The 14,113-nt window shown below is 53.2% G+C and overlaps 1 protein-coding gene across 2 annotated transcripts; it reads right to left on the reverse strand.

Annotated features, from left to right (window-relative positions):
• Window positions 1-3,938: 3,938 nt before the first annotated feature.
• LOC128400115 (E3 ubiquitin-protein ligase TRIM56-like) lies at window positions 3,939-7,466 on the reverse strand. 2 transcript variants are annotated; one of them, XM_053362133.1, is made up of 2 exons: window positions 4,892-7,466; window positions 3,939-4,137 (listed from the first exon to the last, which is right to left on the reverse strand). In XM_053362133.1, the coding sequence occupies exon 1, from the start codon at window positions 7,425-7,427 to the stop codon at window positions 5,394-5,396; it is 2,034 nt and encodes a 677-aa protein (XP_053218108.1). In that variant the 5' UTR covers window positions 7,428-7,466; the 3' UTR covers window positions 3,939-4,137; window positions 4,892-5,393. The 2 variants fall into 2 exon arrangements, with proteins under 2 accessions (XP_053218108.1, XP_053218107.1); XM_053362132.1 differs by having other exon boundaries at window positions 3,939-4,349.
• Between the last annotated feature and the right edge of the window lie 6,647 nt (window positions 7,467-14,113).

Consider the following 14,113-nt stretch of genomic DNA (forward strand, 5'->3'; position numbering starts at 1 on the left):
GATGGCAACCCAGCCCAAAACTCCGGACAAGCTGGGCGAGGGGGCGCATAAAGATGTTAAAAAGCATCGGGGAGAGTATCGCACCCTGAGGCACTCCACACACCAAGGAGTGGCGCGATGACAATTCCCCCCCAAGCGCCACCCTCTGTCCCCGACCAGAGAGAAATGAGCGCAGCCATTGAAGGACTGTGCCCTGGATCCCCACGTCGGCAAGGCGGTGGTCCAGGAGTTCGTGATCGACCATGTCGAAGGCTGCTGACAGGTCTAGAAGAATCAGCAGCCCCGACCCGCCTCGATCCAGCAGCCTGCGGAGATCATCTGTTAGGGCGACCAGAGCCGTCTCGGTCCCATGACCAGCGCGGAAGCCAGACTGGAATGGATCCAGAGCCGATGTTTCATCCAGAAACCTACCAAGCTGTTCAGCAACCGCTCTCTCAATCACCTTACCCAGGAATGGAAGATTGGAAACTGGGCGGTAATTGGACAGATCTAATGGATGTAATGATGTTTTCTTTAAGAGCTGGCGCACCACTGCCTCCTTCAGTTCCCCTGGGAATACAATAACCTATTAAACGTTAAACACTTCCCTAAACAGGGCTGCTTTCAGATGTCTTCTAAAAGTTTGGCAGTTATTTATCTCTTTGGCATCTGGTGGCAGGGCGTTCCACAGGGCAGGCGCCACTACTGAGAAGGCCCTCTGCCTGGTTCCCTGTAGCTTTGCTTCTCACAATGAGGGAACCACCAGAAGGCACTCGGCGCTGGACCTCAGTGTCCGGGCAGAACGATGTGGGTGGAGAAGCTCCTTCAGGTATACTGGGCCATTTAGGGCTTTAAAGGTCAACACCAACACTTTGAATTGTGCTTGGAAACGTACTCATACATCACTCATACATCATGGTGACATCATGAAAGGGGAGGTCTGGTGGCAGGAATCTGAGCATCCTGGACCCTGCCCCATGGTTCCCCTTGCCCTCCACCAAACACCCATCAAGTGGAACAAAATAGATATTTACATTTCCCTGTTTCCCAGCCAAATTAATCCCACCCTTTTGTCTTCCTCTGGGTTTGTTATTTCTGGAATTTCTACCTGTCTGGCACTCAGGTATCAGGAGGCCAGGGATTATCCCTCAGGCAGAGGGGCTGCTGAGGAGCTGAGCTCACAGGTCTAGATGCATTTCTGAAGTTTTCCCAGTGAGCCAGTACATAGAGACATTTAATAATAATAATAATAATAATTTTTTATTTATACCCCGCCCTCCCCAGCCAAGGCCAGGCTCAGAGCGGCTTACAAGTAATAATAAAACAAGATTAATGATTACAACTTAAAAACAAAAATAAAATACAACATTAAAATAATGGAACATTAAAATATTAAAATGTAGCCTCATCGCAGGAGGAGAAGGAAAATAAAAAAGAAAGAGAGGGAGGGAGGGAATCAAACTGGCTCCAAGCCAAAGGCCAGGCGGAACAACTCTGTCTTACAGGCCCTGTGGAAAGAAATCAGATCCTGCAGGGCCCTGGTCTCATGAGGCAGAGCGTTCCACCAGGCCAGAGCCAGAGTTGAAAAGGCCCTGGCTCTGGTTGAGGCCAATCTAACTTCCTTAGGGCCTGGGACCACAAGGGTGTTGTTATTTATGGACCTTGAGGCTCTCCGTGGGGCATACCAGGAGAGGCGGTCCCGCAGGTACGAGGGTCCTAGGCCGTGAAGGGCTTTAAAGGTCAAAACCAGCACCTTAAACCTGACCCTGTATTCTACCGGGAGCCAGTGCAGTTTGAAAAGCACTGGGTGAATATGCTCCCATGGCAGAGACCCCGTGAGGAGCCTTGCTGCAGCATTCTGCACCCGCTGGAGTTTCTGGGACAGCTTCAAGGGCAGCCCCGCGTAGAGCGAATTACAGTAGTCAAGCCTGGAGATGACCGTCGCATGGATCACTGTGGCCAGGTCGGGGCGGGAAAGGTAAGGGACCAACTGCTTGATGCGGCGAAGGTGGAAAAATGTCGCCTTGGCTGTTGCTGTAACCTGCGCCTCCATGGAAAGGGAGGCGTCAAGGATTACACCCAAACTCTTAACGGAAGACAATGGCACTAATTGGGCCCCCGCAAGAGAAGGGAGTTGGTCCCTCATCCCCATGCCATCCCGACCTAGCCATAGGACCGCTGTCTTCGAAGGATTTATCACTGAATTCTTACATTTGGTATCGTGCAGCAAAGGCCCTTTGAATAGATAGGAAGAAACTGTGATGAAGTGTTTTGTGGGGACAAATCACAAAAGTCACAAAAGTGATTGTGCTGATTTTGGCAGTGGGCTGCATGTGCATGGTATCTGCTGGAGGGGCAAACACCCCCAACCTATACATAAATTCCTGCAACACTAGGAGCCTTCAACAGCCTTCTCCTCAGGCTGTATCAAAGCAACAGCAGCCCAGAGTCTCCTGGGGGCGGCTTAAAAACTCCCACTTGTGTTGGGGCAGAATATTTCTTTTAGGGGCTGCAGTCTCCTCCAGGATCCTGGCTATGATTCCTGCATTGCAGAGGCCTGGGCTGGGTGCCCTGGGGGTCCTCTCCAAATCTACAATTCTATGATTCTGCCATCACCACCACCTGCATAGAGAGAGATCCCGAATTGCACGTATGTTTATGCGTGTGAGAATACACACAAACGCACATGCATGGTCCGTGTGGGTGTTCCACAGAGGTGGAATTGAAATCATCAAAGGTCAGAAGGAAATGAAACTGCGGGTGGTTTGCCAGATGACTCTCAGGGTCCTTTCCAATGATTCTGCAATCTTTATTCTGTTAAAGGAGAAATGTGAGGGCTCCCTTGGGCAAAAAACAAGGACACCAGCCAGGAAGACCAGAGCAAAACAGCAGCCAGTCGGCTTGGTCTTGATTGAAGACTGTCGCCACAGGACTCCCACCTGCCACCAGGTGGAACAAGGTGGAAGCCCCAAACAAAAGAGAACCCAAACTTTTATTAGCTGCTCATCCCCATGTTAAACCCCCCCCAAACTACATCACGGTTATATCATGAAAGGGGAGGTCTGGTGGCCGGAATCTGAGCATCCTGGACCCTGCCCCATGGTTCCCCTTGCCCTCCACCAAACACCCATCAAGTGTAAGAAAAGAGATATTTACATTTCCCTGTTTCCCAGCCAAGTTAACCCTCTTGTCTTCATCTGGGTTTGTTCTTTCTGGAATGGCTACCTGTCTGGCACTCAGGTATCAGGAGGCCAGGGATTATCCCTCAGGCAGAGGGGCTGCTGAGGAGCTGAGCTCACAGGTCAAGATGAATTTCTGGAGTTTTCCCAGTGAGCCAGTACAGAGATCCATTGATCAGTGAATTCCAACATTTGGTATCGTGCAGCAAAGGCCCTTTGAATAGATAGGAAGAAACTGTGACCAAGTGTTTTGTGGGGACAAGTCACAAAGTGAGTGTGCTGATTTTGGTAGTGGGCTGCATTTGCATGGTATCTGCTGGAGGAGCAACCCCCCCCCCATCTATACATATATTCCTGCAACAATTCCAGCCGGTATCAGCATTGGAATCAGACTGATTTTAGGCATTGTTGTTTGGAACTGTTCTCATATATATAAGAAGAGTTTCCATATTTGCAATTCTTTTAGTTGTTATAATATATTGTAAATCGCTTTGGGGTGCCAAATTAATGAATGAAACAAATAACTGATCATTGTTGTTTCCAATATGCTGCATGGTGAGATTCTGCCCCATTTCTGAACAGGTGAGCTCCTGCTCCCAGACTCTCTGGCTGCTCCCAGTGGAGTTTCTGCATCTTCAGAAATGGGGGGGGAGGTGTTTCCCAGGCAGCTGTTTGCTGTGGAGTTTATGCTTCTCATACAGGATGTTTCTGTGGCAATTTTACATATTAAGTTCCCATCTGAAGGCATCCCAGGACAAAAATATCAGAACTGCAGGCAGTTTTTATCCAGACTCTTTATTTCAGCTCATATACAATTGTTCTCTCTTGCAAAGATGCAAATATAGACGTTTGTTTTATTATTGAATGATATTTATAGAAAAAGAGAGAAGGATGGTGATCACAGCAGAGTTACAAAGCATGTTCTTCTGTCAGATTGTTCCGGAAGGCACAGACGGGATCCCCACTCAGTGATGGTCTCCTTGGGGTGCAAATGAATATAACGTTCAGGCTTAATATCGTGCCCCACACTCTCAGATTCGCGCTCCAATTACGCACACTCTGTTGTGTTGTGTTATGCCCCTTTTAGCAGCTGGAAGCTGGCCACACCAGCCGGCCAAATCCGAGAGCCCTCCTGCGTAATGGATTCTGCCACCCTTTTGCAGAACACCTGGCCAAGCCCCGAGTTTCCTCCTGAGAACAGAAAAGGCACTTTGGAAGGTTATGATGCCCACCCCCTTAATCCCTTAATCTGAATAAAATTGGTGAAAAAGCAGAGAGTTTATTGAATACAAGACGTCCTTGCAAAAGCAGGTGTCCAAAGCAGGCACACCCAAAATTGACAAAGCATAAGCTTATATTCCCTATACCTGAAGCGCAGGGTCCCTCCCTTGTCTCCCCACTGGCTGGGTACTGCAAGGTTTGCAGTTCATCACGACCGCCTAATTTCCCTACTAATATCCCGCCTTTGTCGACATCTCCCATCACTCTGATTTCGAGGACCACCCCTCCTGTTTACCTTTCTCCTTATTTGCTCCATGCTTTTTATGCTTTTAGGGACGCGGGTGGCACTGTGGGTTAAACCACCAATAAAGCGAGATGAGCGCCGCAACCCCAGAGTCGGCCACGACTGGACCTAATGGTCAGGGGTCCCTTTGCCTTTACTTCTATGCTTTTACACATTGACTCAAGAGACAAAGCCACATCCTGACTAAACAAGTAAACAAGTTCTATACCTGCTGAAGTATACAAAAAACCGTATTCCAGCTGCAGGCCGCCCCATTTACGGGCATCCTGACCGCAAGCTGGTCTAAATATAAGTGTAAGCAGGTCTCTGCTGCTGCCGATATCTAGCTGTTGCAGCCTTTTGTATTTTTGGTGAAAAAAGCAGCATTATCATTCCTCACATCCTCTGGACTTTGTCGTGCCCCTGATTTACGTGGGAGAACAAAAGGAACGTAAACTTTGGCAGTTAGGCGATCTATGCCAGGTTCTATCATTTCCACATTGCCCTCTGGTGGCCGCCCTTGGGAACAACAACCCCAGGTAAGTAAAGCACAACTCTGGGAGCCGACCCAATCCAGACAGGAGGGCAAGTGGGAGGAACTGTTGCTTTTACTCTCCTACACACACCATTGCTCACCTTGTGCGACCATGGCACACCAGTCTGCCTTGGGTCATTAACACTGGGACATACAGCTTTCAACACACACACACACACCCTGCCCTTTCTCTGTCTCACTTGCCCTGATACCTGATCCGGAAGATGTGGACGGTGCCGTTGCTCAGAGCCACGGCAAAGCGCCCCTCCCTAGCCACTGTGACCACCCGCGGCCGGTCGATGCTGTTCTCGGCAGTGAGGAACGCCCCCAAATCCTCCCCGCTGGGGGAGAAGGCCACCACCTTGTTCAGCTCCCTCAAGACCACGTAGATGATGCCCGTGGCATCGGCACAAACAGCTCCTGGCTGGCACTCGCCCAGCTGCTCCTCAGAGCACTCGGCCACCAGCTGCCCCGTCCTGGTGAACAGGACCACGCTGCGGCGGTACCAGTCCGAGCCCACAAAGCCGTCCTTGTGGTTGGCCAGGAAGACAAGGCACCTCTCCCCACTGCCCTCGGGCACAATCTTCTCCAGCAGCCGCCCCTCCAGGTCGTACACCTCCAACTGCCCAGCCACACACACTGCCATACGGTCTCCCCCCAGACCCACCACGGCATGGCTGGCCTGCCCCCTTCGCAGGGCCTTCTGCCACACCAGGCCACCTTCACCGTTCAGGAGGTAGAGGCAGGAGCCGGCTGTGAAGGCCACCTTGCTGCCCACAACGGCCACGCTGACTGGGGCCACGCCACTGGGGACGGGGACAGTGCCCTTGAACTCCCCCTGCAGGGAGAAGCGCTTCAGCTTCTGGTTTTGCTCATCGGCCACCAGCAGCTCTCCAGAGCCAAAGGGGCAGAGCCCTGTGACCTGAGGACGCTTCTTGTCGCTGGGGGTCTTGACCCAGAAGCTACACGAGAAGAGAGGCTTGGGTGTCAGAAGGGGGGCTTCCGGGACCTTGGGAGGAGGCACAGTCATCTGGGATCCCTCCTTGGCAGGCGGCACTTGCTGCTGCTGCTTCCTCCTCTTTTTCTTTGCCCCTTTTGTGGCCGCCTCCTGGGGGCCCTCTGGCACTCCAGTGGGGCTCTCCTCCCGGAACTCCAGGTGGAACAGGCGGGGGCCGCTGCCCTCGATCTCAGCGTCAACCTCCAGGCAGGGCAGGCGGGTGGCCAGCGGCTCCCAGGAGAAGCCCTGCAGATGCCTGAGACGCTCACAGATGACCTGCTCCAGGGAGACGATCTCCACCTCCCTCCCCAGACTCAGCACCTTCTGGGCAAAGGCCACGGTGCTGGAGGCCACCTGCTCTTGGAACTCCAGATCAGAGCAGAGGGCCTGGCAGGCCTTCTGCCGCTCCTTCACGTAGTCCGCCAGCTGGGCCAGGACCTCCTCCTGCTGCGCCAGCAGCCGCTGCACCGCCCGCGAGCACGCCTGCTCCACCGCATCCCGGATGCTAGCCTCGCGCACCTGCAGCTGCGCAGCCTCCCTCTCCAGGCTGGCCCTCCCCGTCCGGATGACCTGCACCGTCTCCTCCACCCCGGCCAGGAGCTCCACGATGACCGGCCGGCGGGCCTGGGCCGCCTCAGCCAGGGGCAGACAAGGGTGCTGGAGGTGGGCCCCCAGCCGGCACTCCCGGCAGAGGACGACGGCACAAGGCGTGCAGAAGAAGCGCAGCTCCTCGCCGGTGTGCTCCTTGCACTGCAGCGCCTGGCGCTTCCGGATCTCCTCGTCGTGCTCTCCGGAGAGGTAGTCCTTCATGGCCACCACGCGGTGGAGGTGGGTGAGGCGGGAGCAGCGGTGCCCGCTGGCGCAGTCCTGGCACATGTCGTCGGCGCAGTCCAGGCAGCGGGAGACGGCCGGCCAGCTGGTCTCCTGGCCGATGAGCGGACAGAGGCTGCAGGTGGGCTCTGCTTCCCCTGTGGGGCGGACCAGGTCCAGCAGGCCGTTGATGAAGAAGTTGGTCCGGAGGGCGCCCACGCCCCCCTCTGGGAGGGCCACCCGCTCACGGCACTCAGGGCACTGAAGCTCCTTCCGGCCCCCTGCCAATTTCCGCAGGCACTCCTGGCAGTAGCTGTGCAGGCAGGGAAGGATCTTGGGGCGGCGGAGGCGCTCCAGGCAGATGGTGCAGGTCAGGAAGCCGCTGGTGAGGGCTTCGGAGAGGGACGGGGCCTTGGCAGCCATGGTGGGGTGGCCCCTGCTGCAGGGAGGTTGCCTTGAAGGGAACCTGCCAGGGGGTGGACAAGAGGGAGAGGGAGAGAGAGAGAGAGAGAGAGAGAGAGAGAGAACTGTGAAAAGGATCCAGGGGTTTTAGTAAACCACAAGCTCAATATGAGTCAACGCTGTGGTGCAGCAGCAAACAAAGACTAACGTGATTCTAAGCTGCATCATCAGAAGTCCAGGGCAGCACAATTTAAAGAGGATGTTGACCGGCTGGAAGGTGTGCAGAGAAGGGCTGCCAAGATGATTAAAGGTCTAGAAACTAAGCCTGATGAGGAGCAGTTGAGGGACCTGGGTATGTTTAGCCTGGAAAAGAGGGGACTGAGAGAGATATGAGAGCCATCTTCAAACATCTCAAGGGCTGCCACATGGGAAATGAAGCAAGCCTGAGTTCACTTACAAAGGAGTTCAGTCACAAGAAAGGACATTGCAGCGTAAACATCAGGAAGAACTTTCTGACAGTAAGAGCAGTTTGACAGTAGAGCAGATCACCATTCACTAAGGCACAGCAGAGTCTGTATTGTGGCTGGGAGCCAAGGACAGCCCCCCTCCTCCCTGACTTTGTCCAGTCCTCTCGGGACAAAAGCACTGCAAACACCAGATATGGCTGGACTTTTGAATTCCCTGCAAGGCCAGCGCTCTCCAGGGAGGGAGCGGCAGTCCAGCAACACCTGGAGCCCTGCTGGGCCTCCCCCCTTCAATCCCGCTAGGAGGCTGGGGTGAGAGGGGGCTCCCCGGAACGGGGTGACCACAGGAGGCAGGAGCCCTTGCGCCTGATGTAAGGAAACCCAGGCTCTGTACAAGAAGCGCACGTCCGTAAGTGCGCTAGGTAGGAAGGCGCGCACAGGAGCGCATTAAACGCACAGCCACAAACACGGGGAAACCCACACACGGGGATGAAAGCGCCACTCTCCGTGGGTTGAGCTGCACAGGTGACCCCCAGTTTTTACAACACGTCCAACGGGAGTGGGGGTTAGGGGGCAGGACTCCTGGGTCCCCAGGAGACTCCTGGCGCCGGCGGGGGCGCCCTTGCCCAGCTCTCATCGAGGCCCTTGCGACCAGCGTGACCTCCCCTTCCCCGGGATCCAGGGAGAGAAGGACCGCCCCCGGACCCACCCCGGCCGCCCCTAACCCTCCGAAGGTCTCCAGGCCAAAGGCCGCCGCCCGAACCCCATATCTGGGGGGCGACTCCCGACTGGCTGGCAGCTTGCCCGCCCACCGGCGAAGGAGCCCCTACCTCGGAGCGGCAGCTGGGCTGGGGGTCCTCCCCGCTTGCCCTTCCCCCGGAGGTCGCCCCCGAGACGTGGGGCGGGGAGCGTCACTGCACGAAATCGAAAGCGAATCTGACGCCTGGCCCGGCCCCCAGGGGGCGGAGGATTCCGCAAGGCGAGGCGCCGCCGGGCTGGGAGGTTGCGACAAGCGGGTGGCGGGGGGCTCGGGGCTCGGGGCTGGTTCCGCTGGGGCGCAACGAAGGGCCGGAGAGGGGGCGTCCGGCCCGCCCGCTCCCCTCGGCTCTCCTCGCTCCCTTTGAGGCTCGCAGCCCGTCTCCTCTTGGGGCATCCAGGCTGGACCCCCCCCCCCCGAGGAGTTAGCGCAAGCGGGTCTTGGCAAAGTGTGCCCTCCTGGGGCCGCCCCACTTCCCGCCCCCCTGTTGGAGAGCTCCCTGTTTCCTTCGTGGACGCAAGAACCGAGGACTGCAGCTGGGTCAGGCCAAAAGAGGGCCCCGTCCAGCTGTGATTCATGCATCGCAGGGGTTGGACTAGATGACCCCCGGGTTCCCTTTTGACTCCCCTAAGGTCCACTGCAGGGATGCGGGTGGTGCTGTGGGTTAAACCACAGAGCCTGGGACTTGCCGATCAGAAGGTCGGCGGTTTGAATCCCCGTGACGGGGTGAGCTCCCGTTGCTCGATCCCTGCTCCTGCCAACCTAGCAGTTCGAAAACACGTCAAAGTGCAAGTAGATAAATAGGTACCACTCTGGCGGGAAGGTAAACGTCGTTTCCATGGCTGCTCTGGTTCAAGAGAAGCGGCTTAGTCCTGCTGGCCACATGACCCGGAAGCTGTACGCCGGCTCCCTCGGCCAGTAAAGCGAGATGAGCGCCGTAACCCCAGAGTCGGCCACGACTGGACCTAATGGTCAGGGGTCCCTTTACCTTTACCTTAAGGTCCCCTGCACAGCCTAGTCCTTTACTCACCAGCTCCGAAGAACATCACCCAAGAATAAAGCGCAAAGTTTTATTTCTTGCAGGAGCAGGAAAGGTTACAGCAAGCGACCAAGAAAGCAGTCGGAGGCTGAACCCCGATCTTTGTTGTACACCGTTTTTATAGTCATCGTATTGTTTAGACACACCAGCTAACCACCCAGGATACAGTCCTGCCACCAGCTTTAACCACAAAGGTAGATGTTTGCATGCCTCAGCTGACCTCGGCATTTCCTCTTTCTTCCCCTTTGTGTATGCTGTGCCCTTGCATGCTCACAAAACTTCCCTTTACACACCCCTTTGTGGTTTGCTCTTTCTCTGCCCCCTTTTCAGCCTGCGTTTCAGCGCAATTACAGTGAGAATAACATGTGACTATGGTGTCGGCCAGCAACAAGATGGCGTTAGTCTTGCTGAAGCTCGAACAAAGGTGAGAGGTAGGTGGTCTTGCTTAGGTTACTGCAATTCTATGGTTCTTGTCCAGCGCGTGACTGTGTGCCAACCGAGAGACGACCTCTGCAGGTGTGTGTCACACAAGGCCTTGGAGGCCTAATCCTGACCTGCAGGCAGGGATGTTTCAGGCAACATGGCTGGGTTCTTCACTTTGGCACAGCAGCACGTTTTTCTGGTGGGCACCATTTTAGCATCATTTTATTTGTATGCGCCTTTCCACAGTTAAAACAATGCTCAAGGCATCTTGCCGTATGGGGAGGCAGTTACCAATTAAAAAAAAAAAGTGCACCAACAGGCTTATTTGCCCCTGCAAGTATATAAATATATATATGTTGTTTAGTCGTTTAGTCGTGTCCGCCTCTTCGTGACCCCCTGGACCAGAGCACGCCAGGCCCTCCTGTCTTCCACTGCCTCCCACAGTTTGGTCAGACTCATGTTTGTGGCTTTGAGAACACTGTCCCACCATCTCGTCCTCTGTCGTCCCCTTCTCCTTGTGCCCTCCATCTTTCCCAACATCAGGGTCTTTTCCAGGGAGTCTTCTCTTCTCCTGAGGTGGCCAAAGTCTTGGAGTCTCAGCTTCAGGATCTGTCCTTCCAGTGAGCACTCAGGGCTGATTTCCTTCAGAATGGAGAGGTTTGATCTTCTTGCAGTCCATGGGACTCTCAAGAGTCTCCTCCAGCACCAGAATTCAAAAGCACCAATTCTTCAGCGATCAACCTTCTTTATGGTCCAGCTCTCACTTCCATACATCACTACCGGGAAAACCATGGCTTTAACTATACGGACCTTTGGGGGTGGGGGAGTGGGAATGAGGACTTAAGGGGAGTGCAGAGAGAAGAAACACAGTGGTCCATCTGCATGCCCGTCTCCTCTTGGGGCATCCAAGCTGGACCACCCCGCCCAAGGAGTTATCTAAGTTATCTCCTTCCAGTGAGCACTCAGGGCTGATTTCCTTCAGAATGGAGAGGTTGGATCTTCTTGCAGTCCATGGGACTCTCCAGAGTCTCCTCCAGCACCAGAATTCAAAAGCATCAATTCTTCGGCGATCAGCCTTCTTTAAGGTCCAGCTCTCACTTCCATACATCACTACTGGGAAAATCATAGCTTTAACTATACGGACCTTTGTTGGCAAGGTGATGTCTCTGCTTTTTTATATATATATGTGCACAGCTTAAATAAAAAGACATTTTAGCCACAATATTTTTTGGGGTGGTGGAGTGGAAATGAAGACTTAAAACAATGCTCAAGGTGGCTAACCGTATGGGGAGGCAGTTACCAATTTTTATTTTTTTTTAATGTACACCAAAAGTCTTATTTGCCCCTGCCTGTATATAAATATATATGCGCAACGCATAAATAAAAAGGCTTTTTAGCTGCAATATTTTTGGGGGTGGGGGAGTGGGAATGAGGACTTAAGGGGAGCGCAGAGAGAAGAAACGCGGCAGTCACTCTGCAGCAGCTAACTGGACGCCTTCATCTGCCCCTGCTGCAATAAAAACTCCTCTCATGTATCGGTGTCTGCAGCCCCAGCAGATGCTGCAACCTTCCAACAGTTTGGCTTCACCCCTGAAGGCGCACTCCTCCATTGTCTCCCGAGACAGATGGGTGCCCAAAATCAGCTTCCCACATCTGCAAAAGCAGGCATGAAATAAAATGGGGGGGGGGGTTAACCACAGGCATGTGATTGTGTGGAAAGTAGCGACTGGAACTATGTATAGCATAGACATAATGATTAAACAAGACATGGTTACAAGGTTACATGGTTACAAGGTAGCCTGTTATACCAAGGGAATGTCAATAAAATTATCCAAATGCCCAAAGCCAGATTTGTTCCTAGGTTGAGTGGGGGCATTCCTTGACTGTGTTCCTTCTTACTTACAAATTAATAATAATAATATTATTATTATTATTATTATTATTATTATTATTATTATTTATACCCTGCCGATCTGGCGGGGTTTCCCCAGCCACTCTGGGCAGCTTCCAACAAAATACTAAAATACAATAACCTATTAAACATTAAAAGCTTCCCTAAAGAGGGCTGCCTTCAGATGTCTTCTAAAAGTTTGGTGGCTATTTTTCTCTTTGACATACGGTGGGAGGGCGTTCCACAGGACAGGTGCCACTACCGAGAAGGCCCTCTGCCTGGTTCCCTGTAACTTGGCTTCTCGCAGCGAGGGAACCACCAGAAGGCCCTCGGAGCTGGACCTCAGTGTCCGGGCAGAACGATGTGGGTGGAGACGCTCCTTCAGGTATACTGGTATAAGACCAAACAGGTATTAAATCATCCCCTTTGGAGTTTTGGCCCCTAAGGACTCTCAGCTGATTAGTTCGTTCCCCCTGTGTAGCAGTTCTATGTTCTTTGAGCTGAAATTTCCACATATCTGTAAAACAATGGCCTGCAGGGTCAATAGCGGATTAGATGGCGTGGAGCGTTTTGCAAACTGGAAAGGCTGCCTGAGCAATATCCAGCAGCGGATATATCTTGCCTGCAGCCAGTTCCACTTGTTTAATAATTTCAGGAGTAGAAACTTCCGGGTTATCCTGCTCCAGGAGAAAGAGACGGGAGTGTCCCGGTGGCCACTTAACATGTTTGTTTTTGCAGGAGGAGGTTTCGTGGCCCAGGGGCCGCTTCATCACGTGTCAGATAATGCAGCAGTGACAAGAGAGGCTCCCGGCGTTCACCCCTCGGGATCGGGACCCTCCAGCCCCACTTGAAAATGCAAGGAGCACCCACAGCCCCCCCTCCCTTGCCCCACGCCCAGGCAGTGCACACAGCCAGGCCGGCAGAGCTGGAAATGTCCACACCCAGACATTCAGAGCACCACTCCTGCCTTGCAAGAGAGCTGTCACCTTCGAAGGCGGAAGTGAAACCCAGAGAAGGAACCTGCAAGCCTCAAAGCACACCAAGCATGCCACACTGGGCAAGGCAGAGGGAAAGGCATTCTAGGTATGCTCAGAGGCATTCTCTGCTGCTGCATCACCTGCCCTAAGGCTGAACTCTGGAACTGAAGCACGGCCTGGAGGAGAGCGTATTCCTGGTGTGCTGTGTGGGCTCAGAGGTGCATCGTTCTTCACCACACGGCCGCAAGCTCCACATAGCTGAGTGCAGGTGCTGGGGCTCAGCCATGGCTTTTAACTCTTCTCCCTGTTTAAACTCTCTTATTAATTCTATTTACAGTGGTACCTTGGTTCTCAAGCCCCTTGGAACTCAAACAACTTGGAACCCAAACACTGCAAACCCGGAAGTAAGTGTTCCGGTTTGTGAACTTTTTCCAGAAGCCGAACATGCTCCGTTTTGAGTGCCACGCCTCTGTTTTGAGTGTTGCGCTGAGGTCTGTCTGTTTTTGCTATTTATTTTGTGTTTTTGTGGCTCTTTCTTTGACTGCAGTACATTGTTTATTGCTTTCGTTTTATGGGTAAATGGTCTCGTTAGATAGTAAAATTCATGTTAAATTTCTGATTTAGGGCTTGTTTTTAAAAGTCTGGAACGGATTAATCCATATTGAATTACTTTCTATTGGAAAGCGTGCCTTGGTTTTGGAACACTTTAGTTTTGGAACAGACTTCCAGAATGGATTAAGTTTGAGAACCAAGGTACCACTGCACTATCTTTAGTAAGCTAATTCCCTCCTGATACAATAAACTCACTGGGTGACCTTGGGGGCCGATCGCTGCCTCTCAGCCTACCCTCACAGGGTCCTTGTGGGGGTTAATTGAGAAGAGGGGGGAGAACCATGCATTGTCTTATTAGTTTGCACTCCTGCCTCAGCAACATCCATGCTGGCTTGGTCCACGTCCACAGAATGGAAGACGGCAGGATCTCCAAGGATGTGCTCCCAGCACCAGGCATCACTGGAAGCCCAACTCTGCCTTACAAAGATGTCTGCAAACGTGACATGAACACTGGCAACATCAACCCCGCTGTGTGGGAATCCCTTTCAGAAGATCGGTCAGCCAAGTCCATAGCAATGACTAGAGAAGAAATGACCGCCGGGAG

This window comes from Podarcis raffonei, chromosome 13 (genome assembly GCF_027172205.1).
Source record: "Podarcis raffonei isolate rPodRaf1 chromosome 13, rPodRaf1.pri, whole genome shotgun sequence".
In the NCBI taxonomy this organism is placed as follows: Eukaryota; Metazoa; Chordata; class Lepidosauria; order Squamata; family Lacertidae; genus Podarcis; species Podarcis raffonei.